General features: G+C 36.7%; 1 protein-coding gene across 1 annotated transcript in view; it reads left to right on the forward strand.

Moving 5' to 3' along the window:
* The window catches only part of LOC119785680 (calcium-binding protein 8-like), a 50,579-nt gene that overhangs the window by 19,309 nt on the left and 3,443 nt on the right, over nucleotides 1-27,827 (forward strand). The window contains exons 3-5 of the mRNA XM_038288444.1: nucleotides 4,345-4,488; nucleotides 7,476-7,588; nucleotides 25,070-25,223. Of these exons, the coding sequence (XP_038144372.1) occupies nucleotides 4,345-4,488; nucleotides 7,476-7,588; nucleotides 25,070-25,223 (411 nt within the window). The remainder of the gene's footprint in view (nucleotides 1-4,344; nucleotides 4,489-7,475; nucleotides 7,589-25,069; nucleotides 25,224-27,827) is intronic.

Here is a 27,827-nt window from a genome sequence, read left to right on the forward strand (position 1 = left end):
CATAACATGAGGTAAAAGGAAATTAGTACAGTCCTCTCAACATTTTTAAATAAAACATTGAAAAGTGCAAAGTGTTTTTATTCAGCGCTGTGAATCACTATTTAGGTCTCCCTTTGCTGAAATTACACCTAGAATTGTTTTGAAATACATATTTACAAGTTGCGCACGTTTATAGATTGAAATTTATGCCAATTTCTAATGCAAAATAGCTCATAGTTTTGTCAGATTGAATGGAATATGTTTTTTTTTTTACAACTCCTATCACAGATGGTAGATTGCTTTAGTTAAGAAGTTGGTTAAGATCTCTATATTTATGGTTGTGGCAGGGCTCTAAATGAAACATGAGTCCCAGTTTTAAATCTGTAAACCTGATTGCTTGTCTAGGACTGATTAACCTCTCTGTTCCTGCTGCAAAATATCCACAGCATTACGTTGCCCCCAGCATGTTTACAGCATGTTTATTGTTCCCTTACACAAGTCTCCTGTCTTTGTGGAACTGCTCTACTTACTCTTTAGGCTTCCATGAGTGACAGTTCATAAGTGATTTTGGTTAGAGTCCATCATTGCATCATATAATGTTACTTTTTGGACTCCTTGCTATGATGATGCCACACACACTGACATGATACTCAGAAATTATGGAAAACAAACATAATTGTGTAGATTGCAGCCAACCTGAGAGAGCTCCAGAAGACATGTACAAACAGATAAAAGGGCATTAGCTTTTATTAAACGTTGTATATTGCATGTCGATCATAAAGTATAACTTTGGTCTCATCTTACCAGAGCCAATTGGTTCACACGCCTCTAGTATATATTAAATTATTTATTGCAATGTTACATTCAACTCTAGGCTTGCCACTGCCCCATAAAGGTTTTTATATTAATTATTTTCTTTTTACAGGTTCACTACCTTTAAATTACAGACAGCCGGACTCTGGTTACTGTACCATTGATAACTTCTGAAGACAATTGGTTGCGTTGGATTTTATACAGCAGGAAAAAAAACAACAAGAAAAACTTGCAGTGCAACTTCACATTTATGTAAAACCTTTTGGCTGTGCACCTCACATGAAATGCATTACAAGTAGAGGTTGTGAAGAGCAAAATGTGGAAAACAAGATGAATAGGTTTTTGTAAGGGGCTGTATTAACTGAACCATCTAACATCTAAGGTAAAGCTACAGTGAGCCAGAGATCCTTTGTATACAGCATGTTTGTTTGATGTAGACAGAAAGTATAATCAGCTAAGATACCTATTAAGGAGTAATAAAAAAATGGTTGTCTAAACAGAGAATTCTACATGCAATTAAGTGGCAAGTGATCTACTTAGAATGTATGTGTAATTGATAACAGATGCAAAACTGTTACAGTCTGCCCTATTAAAATAAAAATTTTGCATGTGTTAATGGAAATTTGATGGGGAAGATAGGCTTTGATAGAAAAATTAAGTTCACAGCTAGGGACAAAAAATTAAAAATAATAAAAATAACAAAAATGGAATTATAAAAATGATAATGTATTGTTTGTTTATGTGCTTTCAGGCAAGCATAAGACATAGATTAGCAATTCGAGCTTTCATGGATGGATGATAAAAATGTTTTTTTTTCCCACTTTAATGCCTCTTTAAATTTCCTCTTTCTCATTTTCTGGCTGCTGTCAGTACTTTTGATTATTTGTTTATAAATCACAGCAATAATATTTAAATGCAGTCATTTTGTTTATTATTTTGGTTAAATTGCAAAAGAATGCCTGCAGTCCCACAGCATCACTCTATGCTATGCTGTTTTCCTCCCACCCCCTACTAATACTATTTTAATATTAATTTTGTCAGTCCAAATATGTTCACATTAAACTCTCCCCCCCACTCCGTCATTATACAAATGCCTCTTTCCCACAATGGCCACAGACATCTTAGGTTATTAATTTGTATCTGCTTTACAGATTGATAATAATCATTTATGCAAAACCTGCACCTTCAATTTATTTCAGTGTTGATAAATCAAATTGTAGATGGAAAGCATTTCATATTTACATATCCTTCTACCAGTATTTTGAACACTAGGGTGATAAGCATATGTTTTGAACATGCACTGGCTGCTTTTCTACTAACTTTTGTCGCTGAATTTGCACCTGTTAGTAGGTCAGCTTTGCTGACGCTGCCAAGCTTGCATGTGTTTTATATAAGCAAACCTTGAGCTGATCAGGGCCAAAATGGCTGGAAGCTGTTGCCTGCTTTAAAAAGCCTCTAATCCCACTTCAGAAGATTCAGAAGACCCTTGCAGGTTTATCTGTTTGCGTAGAAAGATAAATTGTTAATCACCAGTCGAACGAACTGCCTCAAACCTTCTATGTAGTTTTAAAGCATTTTGATTTTCAGTATGTGAACATGTACCATAACCTGAGGACTATCTTTGTAACACACAACCATTGACAGATGCTGCAGTCTCTCCTGATCCCACAAACACGCAAATGCACACACACATTGAGCAGCAATGCATCAGGGACCAGCTCATTTGTACCCTATTGAAAACGTGGTCCCCACTGTTGGACTGAATACAAATGGGTCTCACTGTGTTCTGGGAGGCTGCATACCCTCATTCACAGTGGCTCGCCTTGCCTTTGATTCTACCTTCTTGGAGAAAGCCAAAAAATGAGAGGTGGACACTCAGAGGACACGTCCAGTTATGAGTTGTGAGGAATATTTACAGGCTTAGGTGGTGGCTGCGACTGAAAATCAGCTTTCATTTTATCTTTTATCTAACATACAGAGAAAATAGAGACAAGGCAGGAAGAGCTAACCTGGAAAAAGAGCACAGAATCAAGACAAGCATGTTATAAATACATCCCATAAGAGAGTAACTGTAAAAATGATAGACAGACAGACAGATTATCAATGTTTATAGTGCTTGACATGATAACAAGCTGTTGCAGGCTTTTTGTGAGAAATTCCTCGCTGCTCTAAATATTTCTGCTGCACATCAAACACATTCCCTTTTTAGTTCTGTGTATTTAATCACAACTCCTTGTTGGTAAAAATCCTTTTTCTGCGTGGGAACACAGAATCGCTATTGGTAGAAATGCTGGTGATTTGCTTTGTGGAGCCCCCACAGGGTTTGTACAATATGGCGAGTATGAAAAGATGCATTACAAGAAAGGGAACTTATACAGGCATCGGGGTAGAGAGAGAGTAAAGGAGAGAGGGAGTTGACTCTCACCTTGATTTGTCAGTGAGAAAAGCTCCTACACTTATAGTTAATCAAGAAGCCTCTTATCAACTCTGGGAAAGCACCTTTTAGCTCCTTGAAGACTCGCTAAAATCCATTAATCACTAATTACACCTCTTGGATTAGACTGTCTTAGTGACACTATCAGATAACACATTATAGCTCTGAATTAAGTGTTATAAGTTTTTTAGTAAAAACACAGTAGAAAATGTTTATATATTTATATATATATATATATAAAACTGTAACTGAAGCGTGTAACAAAAATAATTTCCCTCTGGGATTATTAAAGTATATATATATATATATATATATATACAACCAACCACACAAGATAATAAAGATAAAATTACTTGAGGGAGGTGTTATAGAGATTGATGACCATGAAGACCATGATTACTATGAAGAAATAGTAATATTCATCTGTCTGCATCTAGACATTCTGGCAAAGGATTCATCATGTTTTAATTAACTAATTAAAGCACAGTTGGAAACATGGCCGTGCCATAATAGGCTGACTTTAAGAAGAAATTTCTATTCTATGTTTCCCAACCACATTCTTTAGACATGAGAAAAAGAGAAGATACACATTCTATCTATCTAACTCTCCTGGATGATATTGTTTTCCCAATCAAACATTTAGTATCAGAGTTCTATTAAATGGAAAAAAGATTATTGAAGCCATTTTGAATAGTAACCATTTTAAGACCGTTGGATTTTTAAAAATATCAAAATAAAATGAGTAACTCTCAGAAAAGCCTTAGACTTTAAAATAAAACTAGAGGTCTAGATTATTGGACTTAATTAATGTTGGATAAAAAATTTGTTGCAACCAGACCAAATTACCAAATAAATTCATACACAAACAAATTAGCAAAAATTACATCAACCCAAACACCTTATAATTTTGGCATCCTATCTCATTAACCAGACACTTTCACACCAGGACCAATAAGAGCAGATGCTCCATCACAGTAGTAGCAGTGAATTTGCTCTTTTCATCTATGAAACTTTCATCCTAAATTTGATATTGTGTATTTTCCAAAGTGTTTAAAAATTAAAAGAGGCACAGGGACAGTCAGTCCTTTGCAGTGACATATTTTATTTTTGCTGTGCAGAGATCCGTGAGGCCTTTCGAGTTTTGGACCGAGATGGGAATGGCTTCATCTCTAAGCAGGAGCTGGGCATGGCCATGCGCTCCCTAGGTTACATGCCCAGCGAAGTGGAGCTGGCTATCATTATGCAGAGACTGGACATGGATGGTGAGACACTACATAAGGGCACACACTTGGGGGCGTGTGCAGAGCATGCAAAACATGGTGATCTGGAGTTAATGTGTTGTTACTGAACATATAAATGTGCACCTGTTTTTTCTTTGTCTTTTTATTAAAATTAAAATGGAAACAACAAATGAAAGTGGAAGCTTTAATAAATATAAGTATTCTCCTCAAGCAGAGGTATGGAGTATTGAATTTGAATTTGAATCCCACTTTTACTTGTTTCAGGTCCAAATTTGGATTTAATGTGTTTCCCTCAGAACCTTTTCTCTTAAATACTTTGTAAATGACCTCAAGCTTAAGTAGCCTAAGACAAAAAGAACAGGACTTCTCTGCTCCTCATACTTTAGAGTCAAGCTGCTCTTGTAAATCTGTGTCAGACTGCAATTACTCCAAGGCGGAACTTGCATCAGAAACAATCCGTTCCATCTTTCAGCAGTTTCTGACTGCTCTTGGCTCTTGATTTCACAGCATGCCATAAATATCAAAGGTCAAATCTAAAAGCTTTTTGCTTTTGCTTCTGTGAGTAACCGACAACCTGAAAGCTGTACTACCATTTGTCCTAAGGTGTGATTCTATCTCTTAAAAGCTCTGACTTTCAAAGTCGACACAAAAGAACAGCTTTTTATATCTATTTCATGTTATTAAAAATGTGTAGTTTTAATGGCATATCTGGAACTCTCCTTCAATAAAGCTAAATTAATCCTACATAAGAAGAAGTCATGTCCATTTAGAGCATCATTTTGTTAGGGATCAGATCCATCTATGCAGTGATAGACACTGAACAACTTTGTAAGACACAGGTCTGTAATCTTCTGTCATTTTTCATCTTTCCTCAAGTTTTCCAGTAGAGACTGAATATCTGGGCAACAACCCAAGGCAAGATCGAGTCTCTTTGAAATCTGTGTTCAAAGTAGACCTTAGATGTGGCCAAAATAACGACTCCTACTTAGTTAGAGAGAACATATATAGAATTACTGTCTATCATCAGACTGTGTTTGTCAAAAAACATACCTAATTAGAGTTCCTTTAGGATCAAATATATATATACTGTACTGTAGATACCTGATAAAGTAGTTTACATTGCATTACAAAAGTACACGTATATCTTTATGTGTTTTAGCTCAATGTAATTTAGTTCCGTTTATCTATACAGCCCAAATTCCCAACACGTCATTTCAAGTCACTTTATAGAGACAATTTAATCAGATTATACAGACAGAATGAGACAGAGATTTTCTATCTGAAGGAAACTCAGCTCATTGCATTGAGTCACTGACTTTGCAGGAAGAGCGTTTAGTAGCAGAGGACGTTAGCGTTCATTGTGTGGTTGATTCTGCAGAAATCTCTCACATCAAGCATGCATGTGTGGTTTTATTAAACCAACACCCTTTAGTTTCTCCACCACAAGGAGTCGGTAATGAAAGTAATGAAAACAGTGTCTCCCTCAAACTCGGACTCTGGTTTCTGTCTTTGCATTTTTTTTTTTCACAAGCTTCACACAACGTGCTTGGCCAACTTAACTAGCACTGGCCAGGTAAACAACTGGAAAAAATAAATAAAAACAAACCCCCAACACTGTTAATACAGACATGGCATTGACTGTATAATAAGTATATATGAATATATACATAATAAACACAGGTTTAACAAATTAGAACCTACCAGCTAAGCTTCACCAGTCAAAAACCGACATCTCACAATAAAAATTCAGGTAAGCGAGCAAAATGATACATAAATCCTACATTCACCCCAAAATTAATAAAGACAAAAACAATCCCCATATCAGAAACGGGGATGCCTGTTAACAGGGAAATTCACTTAATGCATCAAGCGACAGTGGTGAGAAAAAACTCCTCTGTAATAGCAAGAAAAGCCAGCAGAGCCAGGCTCAGCGGGACCTGCATCTTATTTGGCTGATATTCTTTTAAAATGGATGGATAGACTTTTTTTTTTATCATTCTTATTTACCTTCTTACTTTCTAATGGTGAGCAATGTTACAACCTGTTAGAAGCTCCAAAATGGGAATGAGACAGGAGACAAAAACCCTAAACATACAACTAGTGATAATGGAATGTCCAACCATAGCACATATTTATATTTAAGAATGGCCCAGTGCTTACTCCAACAAGACTTTTCTGTTCCAGGATACTCTGAATTTAACATAAATCAGGTTAAGGAATATGGTAAGAAAGAAAGGGCAAACATTTTAGTCTATATATATCGGCAAATTTTGTAAAAATATACGCCCCCCCCCCCCCCCCCCCCCCCAAAAAAACGTGCAGTGAACTTTTGATATAATAGTTGAATTAAAAGTTTGCTCCTTAATGTATTAACTCAGTTCTTTCTAAAACCCAGTATCCCTTTTCATTAACTTTACAATTATGCACTAATTTGTGTTGGGCTATAACATAAAATCCCAGAGAACTACTCTGTAGATGGTCGTCATTCTTTATTCAAAAGTTATGAACATTTCTTTGGTGTTTTGTTTACTTTTTTCTTTAAAAAAATAGGTATGGAGACTTTTGCAAGACAATTAACAGCGTTTATTGAACTTACGTTACTGCAAAGGTTTTATTGTGCTACTTAATATACCTCAGTGAAGTAAAGTGAAAAAGTTTAGGTTAATTTTTATAATATAAACCAGCATGTGGGAGATACTGTTTACAAGTTGCTGTAAGGCAGCTATACAGCTGTTTATCTGTACCAATAACCACACATAGCAGCAGAATACATGATGTAAACATTTACCAGTCACTTCCTGCGAATTTACATTTGCGAAATATTCCCTCAAAGATCCTTGTCTGAATAAACACAGGTTTGGTTAAAAAAAGACTAAATGTTGAATTTAGTGTCACAAACAATAATGTGTTTTTTTTATCTTAGTTATTCATTCAAATGTAAATCAGTAAAACAAGTTGTGTTGCTGTTTTTAGTGATAAAGCAATCTATCTGTGTGCCTGCCCTGCAGGGGACGGCCAGGTTGATTTTGAGGAGTTCATGACGATACTAGGGCCTAAGCTGCTGTCGTCTGAAAACAGAGAAGGGTTCCTGGGCAACACCATTGACAATATCTTCTGGCAGGTAAGGGACAAAGCTTCCTCCTCCCTGCAAGTAGCTTTTAATCACTCAGACTCCCTGTTATGTACCATTACCATCTTTTTCATCTTCATCTAACCCCCCTTTGGCTGCGTGTTTCAAAACTCTGAGTAGTGCTTACACCCTTCAGCACAGCTCTGGCCCCTGCAGGGACTCTGCGTTCGGCACAAATAAGAAAACACTCACGCGCACAAACTCACTCCCCCCACCTACTTCTCCTGCTTGCCTCCGTGCCTACCAGAAATTGTTTTTACTTAGAGATTTGCAGGTAAGGAACACCTGCAGAGAATTTACTTGGGTTTCTGTATATGGGTGTGCTTTTGGATTCATGTCTTGTGTTGGTGGCCATGTTTTTGTAACAATGTGGGGACAATTTCCCAGAAATATGGTAAATTTTGGAGACTTCAAAGCACTTGTGGGGACCATTGATGAGTCACCATGAGGATAATTCTCTTCTTGGAGTGGGGGTCAGGTTTAGGACTAAGGAAAATCGAGCTCAGATTAGGTTTAGGCTTACTCATGTGTTAGTGATGGTTAGGCCATAGAAATGAATGCAATATCAAAGGAAGTCAAGGGAAAGTCATCAAAATTATTGTGTGGCAAAATGTGTGTGGATGTGGCCATGTATGTATTACCTTTGGGACAAATTCCAAGGAACACACTACATTGTGGGGACTCACAAGTACTGTAGGTCTAGGCTCTTTGGGCAAGGCACTGAGGTGTGAATTAGGTTTAGCTTAGGTTCAAGGTTAGGGATGTATTGGTAATGGTTAAAGCCAGGGTAAGGGTCTGGATTACATCATACAAATGAATTAGAAATGTACGGAAGTTAATAGAAAGTCCCGGTAAAGAAAATTGTTTTGGTGTGCATTTATACGTCCCAGTGTTGCAGGAGGCATTGCCAAAATAGAGATTTTAGGGACGCAGCACTGTCTCAAACGTGTCAGAGCCTGTTTGTGTTTGAGAATCCAAACTGGGAATTAGAGCTTCAGTCTATGTACATGCTTTTTCTTTGCATTCCTAGATAATGTTTTTTTTTTTTCTTCTTCTTTTTTTTTTATTTAGAAAGACATATTTCCATCACATCAGTAATCACAGCTTCATCCGGTTAAGATTATAACTGAGGATATAAACAGAAAGTCCAACTGATTTTGTCCATGTTGCCTTTCTGGTATTTTTTACTGAATATCACTAACTTAATTGTAAAAGATAACAAAAATTAATAGGATTAAAGAGTAATGGGGATTGTACCACCTCGAGTAATAAAAACCGCAAAGACATAAGAGGGCAGACATATTTCAGAAGAACAATCAAATGAAGTCGAATCTAATTGGTTTCATCTACTCAGTCCATTTGGACTAAATCTTATAAAATTTTTATTTTTCTAATTGGAGGGAAAAACAGATCCTTTCCATCATATAAACCTGGTAAACAATTTCAATCCATTCATCAATAGTGGGTGGGTCTGGTTTCATCCATTTCCTTGTGATGGCCTTCTTACTGGCAGCCAGTAGTGTAGCCAGCAGTTTTTTTTCTTTATTAGTCCATGTGTCCAATTGTAGATTGCCCAGATACAATGTTTCACATTTTAATGGAATACTTACATTGAATATATTTTCAATATGTTTTTGGAACTCTTCCCAATATGGTTTTATTACTTGACAGTCCCAAAAGAGATGAAAGTGGTTGGCTCCTTCAGACCCACAGAGTCTCCAGCAGGCGTCCCCGTTGTTTTAATATCGTCCCTGAATGGGTGTAACAAAAAATCGTACAGTGTTTTTCCAGCAGAACTCCCGCCATGTGTTTGATCTGGTCGAGACCCACTGCAATTGACAAATTTCCTCCCAGCTCTTTTGTGAGATTATAATCTTAATTTCTTTTTCCCACTTCCTCTTTATGCCAGATAATGTTTTTCAAGTAGCCCCAGAGAGAATATAAAAAAATATATATACATTTTTGTGCTTCATAGGTATAGACAAATAACATTGCAGAATGACAGTGGTGTGTATTTCTGTGTGTGTTTGGAGAGCAAAGACTGGTTGAGCCAACCGTCAGCTCCTCGGAAGCTGCTCTTTGCTTTCCTTGAGTTAAATGAGAGGAGAAACATTTAGAGGGTGACTCACTAAAATGAGGAGGTAGCAACCACACGTTCAACCACAGCTACATAGATACCCTTCATTCTGGATTTAATTCTGCAATTTCCTCAGAAAGGGTAATTGAAGAAACAATAGCCTATTTTGTACCAGCAGGAGATATTACACAAATATTCAGATAAGCAATATGCTGATTACGAAAACATTTTGTAAATGAGACACAAAGCGGAAGGATGAAAGAGCCAGAGAGGCTGAGGGAGACAAAAAAGAGGCAAGCTGGACAATGAACAGGGATAAAAATGGAGAGAGTTTGGAATGGTCTAGGAGAGGAGAAGAAGGGATGCCCCACATAAAGATTTGGGAATATAAAGGAAAATCACAAAGGACAAGAACGGGAGAAAATGAAAGAAGTACAAGAGATTGTGATTCATGAAGGTCGCAGACAGTGTGCATCTCAGGGGTAATTCCAAAAGCACACCTCCCACAGATGGAGAAGCCAAGCTGATGGCAAACAGGAAGAAAGGGAAAGAAAAGTAGAAGAGAGCAGGAAAAGATGGAGGAAGCGTGAAATGAAAGCACAAAGCAAAAGAATATATTAACAGAGAGGAGGCGGGAGAGGGGAGGAAATGGTAGGAGGAAGTGTGTCTGTAAGGATTGATAGAAAAGCATTTTGTGACTGTCTGTTTATATTTCACAAAGCTCAGAGGGAGACAGAGGTGCTATTGTGTTAAAAAAGGGGATAGATGGAAGAGTCTCACCATGATGGATACAGCACGCTGAGCCATAATGACTCAGTTCACCATGTTCAGATGATGCAGCTCTTTGGGGAATTGGCTTGTTTTGTTCAGTACTGGACAGAATTATCGGAATTATTAGGCCGTCATGCCTTAGAGGGCAGGTGGAAAAAAAGAAGGGAATGTTTTCTGTGGCATTTTATCAATTTATAAATACTCTCAAGATTGTGTGTTGTTGAAAAGCTAAAGAAACACTACTACACAACTCAAGCAGTTTCTGCACTGCTATTAAGGAAAAAAATAAATAAATATAAGATAAAACTTGGTTATGGTTACTAAATTTGTTCAGTAAAGTGATGGAAATACAGCCAAGACAGTGGAATAAAGATTGGTTCATGTTGACAGTTTCACAAGGTCCTTCCAGACCTGAGCAGCTCAATTATTTTATATCAGTATCTTTGTGTGACCCGTATTTTCAGCACCTACAAAAGATTTTAACTTAACAGATAATCTGGCTTGAACAAATCAGAGCGTACAAGTGACAGCTCCTAACGACAAGGGTTTGCAAATGTGAATAAATAAATGTTGTTTTTTTTATTTCAGACAAATTGTGAAAGTATGCAATAAATGACAGTATATGTCATTGTAGCATAAATAAATTTAAAAAATGTCTTAAAAGGTTGTATTGGCAGAAGCAATAAGAGATGGAATTTGAATTTTTACCTAAAAAAAGGAAAACGGGGATACCTTTTATAAAAACTACCAAAATATGATTAGAAAGAAAAAAATGATTCTACAATTATAACGCTTGAAAAAAGTTAATACCTTCAATATCTTACTGCTTTTAGTTGCATTCACATGATTCATAATGTTAAATCCCATTATTCTTAGATATGTTTTAAAACTTATTATTGTTGTAGAGGCTTTAGCTCCTGATCTAGTTTTTCCAAACATGAACCCCAACAAAAGATATAGTGCTGTTTTACATTTTTTCTTCTTTTATTAATATTTTGTACCCTCCAAGATCATAAGCACTGTCCCTGATCAAAAACAGACCCTGAATATGTAATGGCAACAAAATATTATTTACTTTGTATATGATTTGAGCAGTTTTAAGTCAATCAAGTTTTTAAATGTTAATTTTTTTTATTTAACAAAAAGTTGATTTGTATGCTCTCTATAATTTGCTTAATTTCCGATTCTAATTGCTAATTTTTGAATTATGATCCAAGGGTTTTGTCAAGGTTGAGTGGAGGCTTTTGAGGACCCAAATGCAGAGACCAGGAGGCAGAGGTAAGGCAGATTTAATGAGGCAACTGAAGTCAAATCCAAAACATCAAAAGTACGAAGAACCAAAAAAATCAGTAAGCATCAGGAAAAACTCACGTGCGGAGCCAGAGATGAAGAAGCAACAAAACAACAACAAACCAGCACCGAGTGACTGCAGAGGGGGTGTATATATGGAGAGACTGAACCAAGACCAGGGGTCTGTTTCATGAAGCAGGTTTACAGAGAACCAGAAAACGGAGAACCTCTGAATTTTCCATTTCACAAAGATATTTTCAAGGGGCATGAAATTACCTGTTTTTGGTGTGTTTAATATGAGAGAGATATGCGGATCATTTTATATGTATTTAATTGTATTTACAGCACATGAAGAGCTACTGAAATTCTTTCCAGTTTACAAATATTCTGGATATATCCTATATACTGTATCCATATCCGCATTCTGATCTCTATAAATTAATTTCAGATCTCCATATTCCTAATATTACTGGTCAGTATTTGCATTATTTTAAGATATTTTTTAGATATCATAAAGCTGATAAATGTCAGAACGGCCACTTAAAATGCTTGAACATTTTTAGATATATAAAACTTAATTATTACTACTATTATTTTGTTCTTTTTTACTTTCTGAAATTCCGTTTCTGCTTCAAAAATGTAATTTAGAAAATATATTATTACAGGTCGGTCTAGGAGGGTGATTCTGATAAGGAAGAATTAACAGAGAGGTGTGAAACAACAGACAGGAGTGCTTTTAATAAATGCCATAGCCCACTTCATATAAACTACGCATTAACTGGATCACAATCTTCTCCTTCGTCATTTTCCACTCCTTTGTAGCTGTAGCTCTTTTTCTCTGTCTTTTAAACACATTCTACCTTTTTATTTTTTATTTTTTTATTATTTCTGCATTAAAATCTTTAATTCCAGTGGGGTGAAATGGGCACTTCCAGTTGCCTGTTGTCATGGTGACTTGTCATATCGGTGCTCCACTGATCAGAGTTCCATGCTTTTGTCCAGATCAATTTAGAGTTGCGGGTTTGAATCTGAATTTGTTAAACCTGCATCATTAAACAGTGCCCAGGCTAATCAGCAGATTGGGAACAGGTGTGGGCAAGACCAACTAGGAGGAAACCAAAGGAAAAGGAAACAAGCACAGGGGGGCAACAGAGAGTAACTAAAGAACTCAGCACTGGTAGAAAATGACTATTAAGACACAGAACACAAAGAAACTAAAATAAACTCACGCAGAGAGCAGAACCCTAAAAGGTTTAAATAATTTTTATACATGTTTCCCCACACTTCAGTAAAGTACATCAGGTAAGGCAAAATGAAAAAACAGTACAAGATATAAAATGTTTTTTAATTTAAAAAGTCTTTGACTTTATATTCAACACTGCCACTGTTTTATTTGATCTGATACAGCCTATATGTGGTTTCCAACTTAACTTATTTTCAATAGTTGCCCAAAGAACTTTAACATCACTTACTCCTTTGATATCTGGGTCATTTGTCCTCAGTCTTGTGTGCATATTTAAAATGAAATTTGTGAATATTATAAATGTTGTTGTCTTTAGATTTAAGGTTAATTTGTTTAAATCAAACCAATACTTTTATATATTTAACTGTTTTTCAGTTTTCTCCATTAGGGTTTTTAAATCTTACCAGAACTACGGCTATTAATGTCATCTGCAAATAATATAAAATGTTATATTTTTTAGGCTAAATATATATCATTAATATAAATAATGAAGGACTCAACACTGACCCCTGCAGGACACCAGTGGTCATTGGCAGTAACGTTGAATCAGAATTTTTAATATGGACATGCTTTGATCTATTCTCTAAATAACTCTTTATCCAAGAAAGAGCCACACCACTAACTCTCTACACATTTTTTAAAGTAATATTTCATGATTAACGATATCAAAATTTATTGTTAGGCCTAAGAAAACCCCTACAGTGTATTGTTTATTATCAACGGTGTTAGATATTATTCCACAAGGTCAACAAGTGCCGGAGCAGTGGTCCTGTCAGGTCTGAACCCATACTGCTGTTCACAGAGAATAGTATGTTTAACAGTAAAATTATATAATCTTTTATGAAATATTTTTTTTCCAAATTGAGATAAAAGGTAGAACGGCCTTTAATTATAAAAGGTCATGCTTGTGTCAGCCTTTAAATAGAGATAACCTCAGCTATTTTTATCTTTTTCGGAAACCAGCCTTACTACAAGAACTGGTTACAACTGTGTGTAGATGGTTTGGCAATATACTCAATAATTATTTAAATTCTGGCATATCTAGTCCATTCCAGTCTTCTGAGATTTAACTTTAAATCTTTTAAAAATTGTAATAATTTCATTTTCATTTGTACCCTGTAAAAATATAGTTTTATCGAAATTTGTTATTTTCCTACGATATCATCGTTTTCCTAATTAGAATTGTTCCCCTTAATCTAATTTAATTAAAGTGTTAATGACATTGGCAATGTCATTAGATAGGTTGATTTTTACACTTCTGTTTTATTTAAAAGTAATTAAGGAAATTCCAACTGCTACAATTTTAATTATCTGATTTATTACCTTCAACAGTTTTTGATTTTATTTGTTTTCTTCCAGAAATTGCTATATAAGTTTCTTTCACTGAATCTCTTAATGCTTATTAATTTATTCTTATAGGTAACTTATTTTTCTTTCTTAAAGCTTTTTAAAGACAGCCATGATCAGCCATGGCTTTTCTGCATATTTTTTTCTCTACCTTATGGACTAGGGTGCAACCTTTTTCATACATGGTGATAATAATCATTTGAAAATATCGTATGCCTTGTTTACATCTTCTACATACTGTAAACCTTATCCCAGCTTTAAATTAGCTTATTGCAATTTGAGGTTATTGTCTTGAAACTACAATAGTTTTGCTATTTGTAAATTTTGGAGGCCTCTGTACTATTGTAAAGAGACGTAAATGATCAGATATATCAACAATTAAAGCTCCACTTAGCACATCACTTTCAATAACATTTGTTTCTCTTCTTATTCAAGTTGGTCGAGTAATTGATTGATACCATTCTAAACTGTACTGTATATGTAGGCTTTCAATTCATTAAGAGTTTCTGTTCTTACTGTCTTTGTAGTTAAGAATTTTGGTTCACCCAAACTTGTTGTGCCTTATTTTTTGGTCATCCATATATAATTGTCTTTATCATATCTTCCTTCTTAAGGTATCAAGGATTATTTCTGTGATATCTTTGATAACTATCACCTATGCTTGTTCTTGTCTTTCTATTTAGCTTTATCAGTACTTTGCAGTTTTTTGTTCAAGTGTCCCAAATCTTCTGTCTTCTATGGATCCTTGCTTGTTTTGCGATTTTAGATTTTCTTTTTGTGAGGTGCTCATTCACATATATGTTTGTGCCCTTCAATTTTTTTTTGCATTTCTCAGCACCTCCGTTTTTAGTGTCCTACTAGCAAGCCTGATGGTTACATTTGGCTTTTTGCTGTATCTTTGTATGCCATCAAGAGCTGCGGGTAGCTCTCTGTCATTTCCCCTGTCACCAGCTGTGGCTTCTCCATAAGTGCTCCTAATACCTCCTTGGTATCAGGAGGTCATCCATCCTTGAATACTGCCCCAAATCATCAATTCTGCTTTCCAGGTGTTGGATATTTTTTTTTGCAATAAAACCTTTAGTTGTTTGATTTGAATCAATGTATCTTTTAAGCTCTTTTGTTGTTTTGAAACAGTGGTTATTTCATCTGATATGAAATCCATAGATTTCTTTATCTGCTCCAGATCTTGGACCACTTTCTCAGTGGCCTTTTTTTTTTTTCACCAAATGTTTTCCTTAGACGGTCTTAAAGAAAAAAGTTTTAAAAAAACGAACAATTTTCGTAATGGTGACTGCTTGCCAACAAGTTGCTGAGAAAGTCTAAGTATTTCACCAAATAGAGCAATGGTTTTAATCCAGTTGTATTAGTAAACATCTGTAGATATTTTATAATTTGTCCCGTTAATATCACCACGATCAACAGATTGTAAACAACTCTTGAGGAAATGACTGAGACTTAGATGGCATGAAAAGAACTTGGAAATGTTAGAGACACTTGTTTTCTACTTGTGGTGTGTTGTTGTTAGTGTACCCTACACTGTCGCCCAGAGTCTACCATGATATTGGATATGGCATGTGCTCATTTTATTTTTGCTGTTCTTTTTTTTGTTTTGTTTTTCTTGTATTTAGGTAAATAAGCTATTTACTAGAGCTGTGTTTTCCTTCGATATTTTAAGATGTAATTATGCCATTGAATAAAATGAACAGTTTAGAATCAACATTCAATGTGAATTAATCATGGATCATTTTAAAAGTTATCTTACCTTCCATGTTAATGAAACATGGTCATTCAGAAATGAGAATCCCTGATGCAAACTGAGAAAGACATTGGGCCAAATTTGTTTTGAGAAACATGCATTCAGGTAAATTAAACATGTGTGTTTGGTGATTTCTATAACACATGGCAACTGTAGCCATTTAGGTTTGGTGAATTCTCGAAGAAAGATCAGAAGACAAAGCAGGTGGAGGAAGGGTGATCAGATGGCCTGGTTTGTGTGGAATAGTCCTGCATTTCTCGCTTCTAACCGAGTTCTACACATTGTACAGATCTCCCTCATTTGACTGGGTTAAATTAGAAAAACTTAAAAAACGATATGTATGTTCATGATTCAGAAAGCAGAGCTCCAGTCATTGTCTCAGAGCTGTACCTTCACCCCCTGTCAAGACCAAGCTGTGCATGATGCTCTTAAAACAGAACAGGTAAAGAGTTTTAATTCAAATTATGATGGAAACTGTTTAACGAAAAAGAAAGCCCGGCCAACCAGAACAAAGACTGTGAAACAGTTTTTAACTGGCTAAGGCCAGTGAGAGGTGATTCTCAGAGCTTTTTCTGAAGTTTCCCAAAGTTATTTTTTAATTTGATGTGAAGGAAGTGTGATGTTAAGAACCACTGCAAAGGTGAGTCACAAAAAATAAAAAAGTCCACAGATGGAAAAAGCCTCATCTGTCCCACATTGCCCCTTATTTAGAGGGCCTGACAAAAGAAGCCTTTGCTGTTTAAACGGATATAGCATTTCAGTAGGAGGCTCTTACCTTTAGATCTAAGAAGTACTGCAATGACATCTTCAACAAATCTAGTTATTCTATATGAATGGACAAGTCTTGGGTTTTCTGACCACTACAGTTGCCTAAAGATAACAACTCAATGTTCCTCCTATAAAGCAATACAGGAAGTTACAAAGTCATATTTATATAGCACCCATGAACACAATATCATCCTCCAATTGTGTTTGCATTTTCTTTTGCAATTTCTTAAAGCTACAGTGTGTAATAATTACAGGCATATAAAGTCAGAAATTTAATATATTATACATAACTATGTTATTTATCATCACCTATGAGCTCAGCCTTTTAACCATAAAATTTGCGTTGCCTTAGAATTCGTTATTTATAATTACATAGGAGCGGGTCTCGCAGCCATGGAGGCTGACATCTTTGCGCTACGGCAAGCGCAGAGGCAACAAACTAGCGATTGCGAGATCTCCCATGACGCTCAAAAATAACTACGGCAAGTTGAGAGAGATTAACTGAGACGGTACTGAACAGTAGATGGCAGTATTATGCCTGAGAAGCGTTTAGTCTGCCTGAAACCAAAGAAGAAGAAGAAGCAGGTATACTGCGCCTCAGTAACAAGAAAGGTGAACAAGGCGGCAGGCGTGAGTGACTTTGCAAACTGTTTGGCACTGTGTGGCCAAACATCAGACGAATGGAGGATCATGCCTACTCTGTATCACAACGAAAAGCGGCGGACACCGAACCCCCGTCATCTAAGAAGCGGAAACACGACGAGAATAAACGCAAGCGTGACAAGAAACGGCAAAAAACACGGATCAACATTGGCACGGCATTTACACGATGGAAGTCACTGATGGAGGAAAAAGGTTTTCAAAGTGACGCTCAAGTTGCCAGTTTTCTCTTGGACAGGTAATTAATCCTACACACAATTGTCTAATATCACTGCAGTTTTTGGAGTACAGGATGCTCAGACCTGTCTAAAACAATAACATGCTGCGTGATGATGCTGTTACTCTCCAGTATACTTATTCAGCAACGTCCCTGACGTTTCACAGGTAATGATTCAGTAATTTTCTGTAAAATAATTTTCTGGATATATACCTCGGTTACTTCTCTCCGGCTCCTTTGGAGATCTTCAAGCCTTTCCTCCTCTGCTCTCACCCCGCTGGCTCCCCTCTCTCGCCTGGCCCTAGCTGCACGGCCTCCCTGCCTTCGCCCTCGTCCTCTCCCTCTTCCTCGCCTTGTAACCCCCGTGCCACCAAAATGACTTGGACTCTGTAAACGGGGGATATATATTCTTCCAGCGAACACAATCTCGCTGTTAAACTAATGACTACAATTACTTCGTCTGTTTATATCACCATGCAAAGCAGCTCACCAAGACGTCACAACGATGTAGAAAAAATAACGGGTATATTTATTATCTTAAGTCTACATGAAATCTATACCCTACACAGACTAATGAAATACTATCTGTAAAATTATCTATGTAAACAAACCTCATCACTTGAGAAGGTAGGTGATGCGGACGTCGTAGAAGAAATTTTGTCCCGTAACGCTCGCCGTACTGTTGGGGGGGAGAAGCGGTGGGGGGGAGATGTTCATGTTGCTGCGGTCTGCAGTCTGACCGCTAGATGTCGCTGAAAATTACACACTGTAGCTTTAATGTCCTCTTGCTATTTAGAGCTTTCAGATTCCCTTTTGGCAGTGCCATATTCTGTCTCCCTTTAAAGCTTTTCAGTGGGAGAAAGGTTAAGACTCACGGTTGAAAGAGTACATCTTTTTCTTTTTAATCATTTTTCTGGTCTAGGATGTCAGATTTAGGTCACAAGAACCTCAGTTTCCAAGACTATTGGCTCTCCTAGCTTTTTAAATCTGGAAGCTGCAAATTCTAATCATTTTGGTTCCTTGAGAAAAATTCTAACCAAGCAAAAACAGTCCTTTAACATATAACAAAAGCTGAACTGTATATTAAAGCTTAAATGTATTTTCTGAAGCAGTTCTTACAGCTGTTTCAAAGCACGACAAAAACAGTGAAATAACTCTTTCCAGCTAAGACATTACAAGCGAGCCACCACTTCCTCAGTGACTGCATAATATAATTAGCATGCTAAAACAATTCAAAGCACAAATAAGAGGTAATAAAGTGCCTGTTTTTTCTTAATTGCTGCTCATACAATCTCCTGGGCAACTGTTCATGTTGCCAACATCACAAACTGCCACGGAATTTTAATATCTAAGACATCCAATCAGATAATCAGTATGCATTCTATTTTATTTAATAATACTTACCTCCTATAATTAGAAAGATATATTGTATTCATAAATAATTTTTCTCTGTGTCCTGTTTCCACACACTAGTACAGAAATGTGTATATTGACAAGCCTTAAAAAGATGACAGGGAATTATTTCTTTCTGTTACTTGTAAAAACAAGGCCATATCCTCCCCTCTAGATTAATCCCACATCAGAGGATGTAAATAACTGTTAGATGGGAAAATGACAATTGCATGATATAATTTGCAGTTTAGCGAGTTAAATAGAAAGGAAATTGTATTGCAACAGACTTTGTGATATTTGCAAACATTGTATCCTCATCCAAGCAAATCGATCTAAGGTTGTTTTGTTAGAAAGCTGATGATTTATTACGTCAACCAAGGAAGGCAAATGCCTACAGGTACAAGAATGTAGACGAATGTTGCAAAACTGCTGCAAACACAAGAATGAGACTAGCAAACACAAAAAAGAGACAGATGCACTAACACATGCAAAAAAGGAAACGCTGCTGAAGACTAATAGAATCACAGAAAAGAGAAAGCAGCCAAGTGCAAATAAACTGCAAATTCATAAATAAAGCTAACACCAAAATACACAAAACACATGCAAAGGGAAAATAACCTGAGTATTGAAAACAGCTCCAAGTTAAGAAAGCTGGGAACTAGCTCTGCATAATGGAAGATCTCCATACCACTAGAGGGGGACAATCAACAACTATTATGGAGCCAGTCCCTCACATAATGAGGATACAGAGAGATTCAGGATAAAAAAAAAAAAAAGAGAAGCATATTTATTTTCTGAAAGATCTGATCAATAGAAATGATTTTAAAGTAATTTCTATGGTGGGGTCCCATTTTGTTTATGATTTTCACCGCCTATTTGTCTACTATTGCAGCATCTTCATATTGCATGGCTTTTGTGTATTAACATGGGTTATGTGTTTTGGGGTGGGGGCATGTCTCCTTTGCAGCATTTTTTCTTTGCATGTCATGCGTGGTTTGTCTTAGCAGTACGTTTTGTACATGTTGCATAATTATGTATTTGCATTGCACTTCCAGTCCTTGGCCACTACAGTATATCACACCCCTAGCATGTATATATATATATAGTTCAGAATGTATGTAATAGTTTATCTCAGGTAAATTTGGAGAAATCCATTATGTTTTCAAACCTGTGCATTCAACTATTGTTGAACTATCATCATTAAACTTGGGGAAAAAATTGTCAAATGAAAGTCAAAGAAATAATATGACGATGAGATTACTGTACACAAATTTATGACAAAAGTCAAACAAAGAGTCAAAGAAGGTGATGGAGTGAAATTAATATCATACATTTTCAATTGTTTAAGACTTCTGCGATCCATTTTCTAGTGAAACTTATAAAAAATGTATCATTCGCGTTATATAATGCCTGCCATTTAATTGATGCTTCAATCTGCAGTGCAGCACTCTATGTAGAAATACCTCTATGTGGCATCCAAGTACTAAGTGGTGTTTTTTTTATTTTCAAACTACTGTGTTAAAATGAATGGATCTATTTTTTTATGTTTTTCTAAATTGGAATGTTTACTGTTTGTTTAGGCCCTGCTGTTATAACACAACATAAACTTTATTTGAACTCAAAGACCCCAGCACCAGAGTTTAACAATAACTGACTGCAGCCAGTCAGTCTTGGTGACTTTTCGGAGAAGGGTCAGAAGACAAAGCAGGTGGAGGGGCTGACGAAACAAGCCTCTGTTGTTTAAAAGCCTGGAGGATTAAATAGGAAGGACGGCGTGTTATCACCTGCTCTTCTGATTGATGTGTCTTCGCTCCTTCTACTTGTCATTGGGTGCCTGGTCACAGTACCCCTGCTGTGCCCCTGGTAACTGCTTGATCACATGCTTGCACACGAGTCACATGTTAGTTCAAATAATGCAGAACAGACGGACAAGAAAACTACATTTGTTTTAACCCTGTTTCTCTGTGTCGTTTAAAGACGAAACAAGGGAAAATAAAATCTGTTTGTTGGTAACAGGTAGTGGGTCTCCATGCAGACACATAGGCAGAAAGGAGTATCCTTTTTTCCTGCTTTCAGTTATCATATCATCTGCAACTGTTCTGCTTATCAACACCTTTTCCTTTTTTTCTATTGCTTGTTTGATGCTGAGACTTTTCCGAGAGGAAGGAAACCAAAAACCAAGGAGTGAATGTAGATAATGTTGCCACTTTGCATGCATATACTGTATATTTGTAAAATATCATCTCCAAGGCAGTTGCAGACCTGATGAAGCTTCTTCTAAATGCACAAAAATGAATTGGAAGGACTTTGATCATTGTATTTGCATACATTTCAGTTTCTAACGGTTGTTTTGTGTCCTGCTTTCAAGCTTATTCCATAGGAATTATGAGCCACATTTAATTATTCTGATTTATGTAAGCAGTCTAACATACAGATATAAATTGTAATTCTTTGTGAAGTATCAGCAACAAGTGGGGAACAATCATAAAGTGTAATGAACATTATTGGATAGTCAAAACTTTAACAAATAAAAACAGAAAAATTGGGTGTGTAAAATTATTCAATCCCCGTGAGTTAATACATTTGTAGCACAACCTTTCGCTGTAATTACAGCTGCAAGTCGCTTGGGGTTTATCAGTTTTGAACATCGAGAGACTTAATTTTTTGCTTATTCTTCCTGCAACACAGCTTGAGTTCAGTGATGTTGGATGGAGAGCGTTTGTGAAAAGCAGTTTTCTCGATCAGATTCAGGTCTGGACTTTGACTTGGCTATTCTAACACCTGGTTATGTTTATTTGTGAACCGTTCCATTGTAGATTTTGCTTTATGTTTTGGATAATTGTCTTGTTGGAAGATAAATCTACGTCCCAGTCTCAGGTCTTTTCCAACAGGTTTTCTTCCAGAATGGTCCTGTATTTGCCTCCATTCATCTTCCCATCAATTATAACCATCTGTCCCTGAGAAAGTGCTGAGAAAAGCAGGCCCAAACCATGATGCTGCCGCCACCATGTTTGACGGGGGGGATGGTGTGTTCAGGGTGATAAGCAGTGTTGCTTTTACACCAAACTTAACGTTTTGCATTGTTGTCAAAAAGTTGGATTTTGGTTTTATCTGACCAAGTCACCTTCTTCCAAATATTCACTGTGTCTCCCAGGACTTTTTATGGATATGTTTAAGAAAGGGCTTTCTTCCATAAAGGCCAGATGTGTGCAGTAAACAGCTGATTGTTGTCCTATGGACAGAGTCTCCCACCTCAGCTGTAGATTTCTATAGTTCATCCAGAGTGATTGTTGGGCTCTTGGCTGCATTTCTGATCAATCTTCTCCTTTTTGGAGCTGAAAGTTCAGAGGGACAGCCGAGGTGTAGATTCACAGTGATCTGATACTCCTTCCGTTTCAATACTATGTCTTTCACAGTGCTCATTGGGATGTTTAAAGCTTAGGAAATCTTTTTTAATCCAAATCCAGCTTTTCTACAGCAGTATCTTGGACCTGCCTGGTGTGTTTCTTTTTCTCCGTGATGCTCTCTGAGCTTTAAACAGACCTCTGAGACAATCGCAGAGCAGGTGCATTTATACATTGACTTGATTACACACAGATGGATTCTATTTGTCATCTTCAGTCATTTAGGTGAACACTGGAACAATCAAAGATCCTCACTGAACTTCTCCAGAGAGATTTTTGTTAAAAAAGTTTGAAGCCTGAAGTGTGGCAAATGGTCAAAGTGTTAAAGGGGGCTGAATACTTTCACTAGGCTCTGTACATGTCTGTTTACCTTCTTGGATCTGCTTATGGTTTGACTTCAGGGTTCTGCCACTTTAATCAGTGTCTCAACTAAATGGTATTTACCTTTAATGCTCCAACACTATTTTTGTTTGCATGCAGATTACTCATAAAGTGAATGGTCTTAGTTATGACTCAACTTCCCTTTAGATTACCTACGGTGGATTCAATGAAAAACAAAAACAATTCTGGAAAATCTTTACACAAAATGAATTAAACCCAGCAAATTGTACGATGGAAACAAAAATGCTTTATTTTTAGTTTTATGTTTAGTTTCTATATTTAAATTTGATCAAAACAGGTCATCCTGTCAGGACAGGCATTGTTTGGCAAGTGTTTAGTTTTTGTTTGTTTTATAGTTTTACCTTGTAACATGTTTTCACATTTAAATATGCAATGTAAAACTAAAAGCCTCATAGTAAAAATTGTCTTAGAAAAAAATTTGAATTAGGCAGTCAGTAGTTAATTTAGTTACTGCAATACAATGAAAAACAAAAGATGAATTTGGTCTTTGCATATTTTTGGTAATTATATTTTTTAACAGCTTTTTTAAACAAATTTTTTTAAACCCATTCTAAGCTGTTGTAATATTGATACTTCTTGTATATACTTCCCATCCCAATTTTTACTCATACTCCTAGTTTTACAGTTTCAGAGTTATCTAAAAAAAAGATGCTTCAGGACTCTTCCCATTTTTATATCAGTATCGTCTTTTAAATGGATTCCTTTTGCTGTAGCTTCCTTCTTCTAGAGTTTATTAAGAATGGTAAACATGCTAAAAAGGAACACCACTATCTCTTTGTCTGTACTGAAATTGTTCTCTTGCAAAGTGTTTTAGGTTTAATATTGATAGTGCTTGTGTTTGATTTTGTTCTGTTTACTGTAATTGTGTGGGAGTATACATAGAGGAAAAATGCTGCTTTAATAGAACAATAAATCAATCAAAAAGGCAAAAGAAACTTTGAAATAAAACAATTTTGCACAGAATATTCCATACAAAAACATCAAGATCTGAATTTGTGGTGTAAATTTGGAATCTTCTATATGTAACTATCCTTAAAATCAGTCATCTGATTAATTTGATGCATTTACATATACCTAAAGTGACTGAGCCTACTTTCAAATGTTAAATCTGTTCCTAACAGAAACACTCAGGATGATAAATAATATACATGGGTTCCAGGCTCCACGAAGCACTTTCTAATGTGTGTATCCTTCACAGACAGTCTCTCGCATTCCTTTTTATTTTGAATTTGCACTTTGAATATCAAGTGCTTTTACTGTCTATCAAATACCAGTGAAAGGATTTGGAATAAAACCCAGTCTTAACTTTTAGAAAATGTCATGTCTTGCTGTGATTAGGGTTTTTTTTTTTTTGTCCTTATTTTCAATAGAGAACAACAAACTTTGAGGTTAGATTTACTGAAAAGAGTGTTCTATCTTTATTGATTCTACAAACATATCAGATGGTTAAAAATCAGTAAGACTATCATTCCCTTGCTAAATTGAGCATCCTCTCCTGTTACAACTCCTCTTCATCTTTACAACTATTGTCTGCCAGTTCTGTTTTGTCCATCTGTCTCTCACTACTTCATTCATCTGGCTTTTCTTGAACTTCTTTATGCTTTCCTTCTCTCAGCCTCCCTCTTTTAGCTCAGTTTTCACCATGCCTGCCTCAGTGGGGCCATCTGTTGTGCTAAACCAAGAAGCTGATCATATTCCAGGATGCCAGGGATGTAAATATTCCAGACATGCTGGTGGTTTACAGGATGCTGCTTGCACATGCATCTAGGGATATTAGTGGAGTCTGCTGAGAGTCGCAGGTGATATTTTCTGATGCAGAATAAGAAAGATGCAAAGACTCTGACAGTATGGGGGAAAAACAGGTGACAGCCTCATACTGCAAATCATTTCCATGAAAAACATCCACAACCTAACTACCCACAGAGATGTGAACGTGTTGCTTTTTTATTACAACCAATACATTAATGGTTTGTGTCGCTGCATGTATTAGCCAGAATCTATTCAAACTTGTACCTCTATAAATAAGTCAAATGTCTTATTGGATTAGACTAAACACAACACTGATGTCGTTTCTACATGCCTGTCCTCCAGCTGAGTTTGCTGATGTTTCTGTTTGTCTGCATTGATTACTCTGTTCCCCTACAGTTTGACATGCAGCAGCTGTCTTTGGACGAGCTAAAGCAGGTGCTGTTTCATGCCTTCCGGGACCACCTGACGATGAAGGACATAGAGAACATCATCATCACCGAGGAGGAGAGCCTCAACGAAACCTCAGGGAACTGCCCTGAGTACGAAGGAGGTGAGGAAGCTTTTGTCAGGGAAAGCTTATCCGCTAATAAAGACTTGGAAAGATGCTCATGGTCCATATAGGTTCTCCATGTGCTCTGATTTAGTTGCTATCTTACAAGCTCATCCATCTGGACAGAAACATTTGTTACCAATTTGTACGATGAAAAACACAATAAAATAGTTTTACCCTAACCTTTTCCTGTTTGTTAATGGTGTAACAAAGCTTTTTACAATTCAGAAGGAAAAATAGAAGAGGAGGGGGTATTTCCACATGACCTAATGTTTTCTCCTGACCCTCTAAGAGAAAGATTTTAACCTAATGATTGGGAATACATACAACATACATACATACATACATACATACATACATACATACATACATACATACATACATACATACATACACATACGTGCTGCTGTAAAGATACTTTTCATTCTAACAACAACAACAAAAAGATTAATGCAGCATTGTTACTGATTTAATATTAAAAAAGTAAAGTGCATCATTTCCTCCATTACTAAACTGAATACAAAGATGCTTAACAAAAGTAGATAGATAGATAGATAGATAGATAGACAGACAGACAGACAGACAGACAGACAGACAGACAGACAGACAGACAGACAGACAGACAGACAGACAGACAGACAGACAGACAGACAGATAGATAGATAGATAGATAGATAGATGGTCCTACAGCACAGGTGTGATCACAGTGTTTGGCAAAAGAGAGTGTTTTTCCAAAACTTGCAAAGATAAATATTTCCAAGTTGGGTTTCTGCTGGGAAATCCCTTTAAGCTTAAAAAAAAAAAAAAAAAAAAACTGCTGCACTTTAAAACTCATATAGCTCTCAAAAGAGGAGTAGGGTTGGTTAAAGGAATAGTACACCCAAAACATGATTAGCCTTCATTTTCTACTCACCCCCATGCTGAACAAAACTCTGGAGTACTTTTTTGATATCTCAAATGCATCTGGAGATCTGGGAGGCTTCTTGCTGTCTGCTGACATTCAAATAATGGAGGTCTATGGTGCCCGAGACAGAAAGGTCCATAAAAGTCCACAAAAACTTGTCAATATTCCTCCATACTGCTCGTCCAATGTAATCCAAGTGTCCTGAGTGGGTAGCATCCAGAATTTACTCGAAACGAAGTCATTTAGAATGTTTTTAGAGCCTAAACAGTAGTGTATAGGATTTCCTAATAGCGCCCCCATGCGCGCTCACGATTCTACGGAAGCCGGCAGACCAAACCAGCGCATTCAGCTCGGCAAAGAACTCATGCTCTTCCTCAACACTGAAGTCCTCAGACATTTTTCTTTCGTTGTTTCTTTCTTTGCACAGGTAAACAGCACATTTCTTCTTCTACGCTTGCATTATCGGCAGACCAGACGCTGAATGCGCACTTTCTTCCGGTTTGGTCTGCCGGCTTCCGTAGAATCGTGAGCGCGCATGGGGGCGCTATTAGGAAATCCTATACACTACTGTTTATGCTCTAAAAACATTCTAAATGACTTCGTTTCGAGTAAATTCTGGATGCTACCCACTCAGGACACTTGGATTACATTGGACGAGCAGTATGGAGGAATATTGACACGTTTTTGTGGACTTTTATGGACCTTTCTGTCTCGGGCGCCACAGACCTCCATTATTTGAATGTCAGCAGACAGCAAGAAGCCTCCCAGATCTCCAGATGCATTTGAGATATCAAAAAAGTACTCCAGAGTGTTGTTCAGCATGGGGGTGAGTAGAAAATGAAGGCTAATCATGTTTTGGGTGTACTATTCCTTTAAGAAGGAGATAAAGAAGGGATTTAGACTTTAGCTTCCTGCACACAGTTGCCTCTGATGAGGAATGGTTGGACCATGAAGTTATGGGAAGTTGGAAATGGGTCGTTTTGAAAAGAGGAAAAGGCAAACCAGCTGTATTTTTCCCCCACATTTCACCCACATCCTATATCCTCGGCTTACCTCTTTCAAGCAGGCTTTTTGCCCCATCCTTTGCCATCCAATGGGACCTCGGTTACTTTCACGGTTGCTCTTAGATCCACAAGCTTTGACTCTGACTTATTGATACAAGTTGTGATTCTAACAGACTGAAACATGGGACTTGACAGAGAGGAAACTTTTGGCTTTTTACTAAGACCTGTTGGAGAACACATCTGCCTCTTCTTGTTTGCCTCATTTTTGAACCTCTGGGAGATTGTCTTTAGAGAACAAAAGCTCTCTCAGCCCAAGAAGCAGGATAAAAAATAATTAAATAAAAAATCTGCCTCTTATCTTCCTGTCTTTGTTTTTGCTGCTACTGCTGTGCAAGGTTGTACCCAGCCTTTGCATGTATTGATGTTTTTACATCAGAGACATTGTACTCATAATCTGGGTCACAGACACAAGAAGCCAAACAAGGCAGCACACAATCTTAGCAGCTCTGTCATCTATATTTGTTTCAGTCAAAGAACTGATGCATCCCTGGGGAAAAAGGCAGTGATCCTGAAACCTCAATTTTTCATTGAAGTTCAACAGAAAATACATAGAAATGAAACTAATTACTGTAGAAGCTCTAAAAATCTTCTATCCTGATTATAGTTGACAGTTTCAGGAATATATATTTAAGATTT

The sequence above is a fragment of the Cyprinodon tularosa genome, unplaced genomic scaffold (genome assembly GCF_016077235.1).
Source record: "Cyprinodon tularosa strain WSP-4 unplaced genomic scaffold, ASM1607723v1 ctg256, whole genome shotgun sequence".
Taxonomy (NCBI): domain Eukaryota; kingdom Metazoa; phylum Chordata; class Actinopteri; order Cyprinodontiformes; family Cyprinodontidae; genus Cyprinodon; species Cyprinodon tularosa.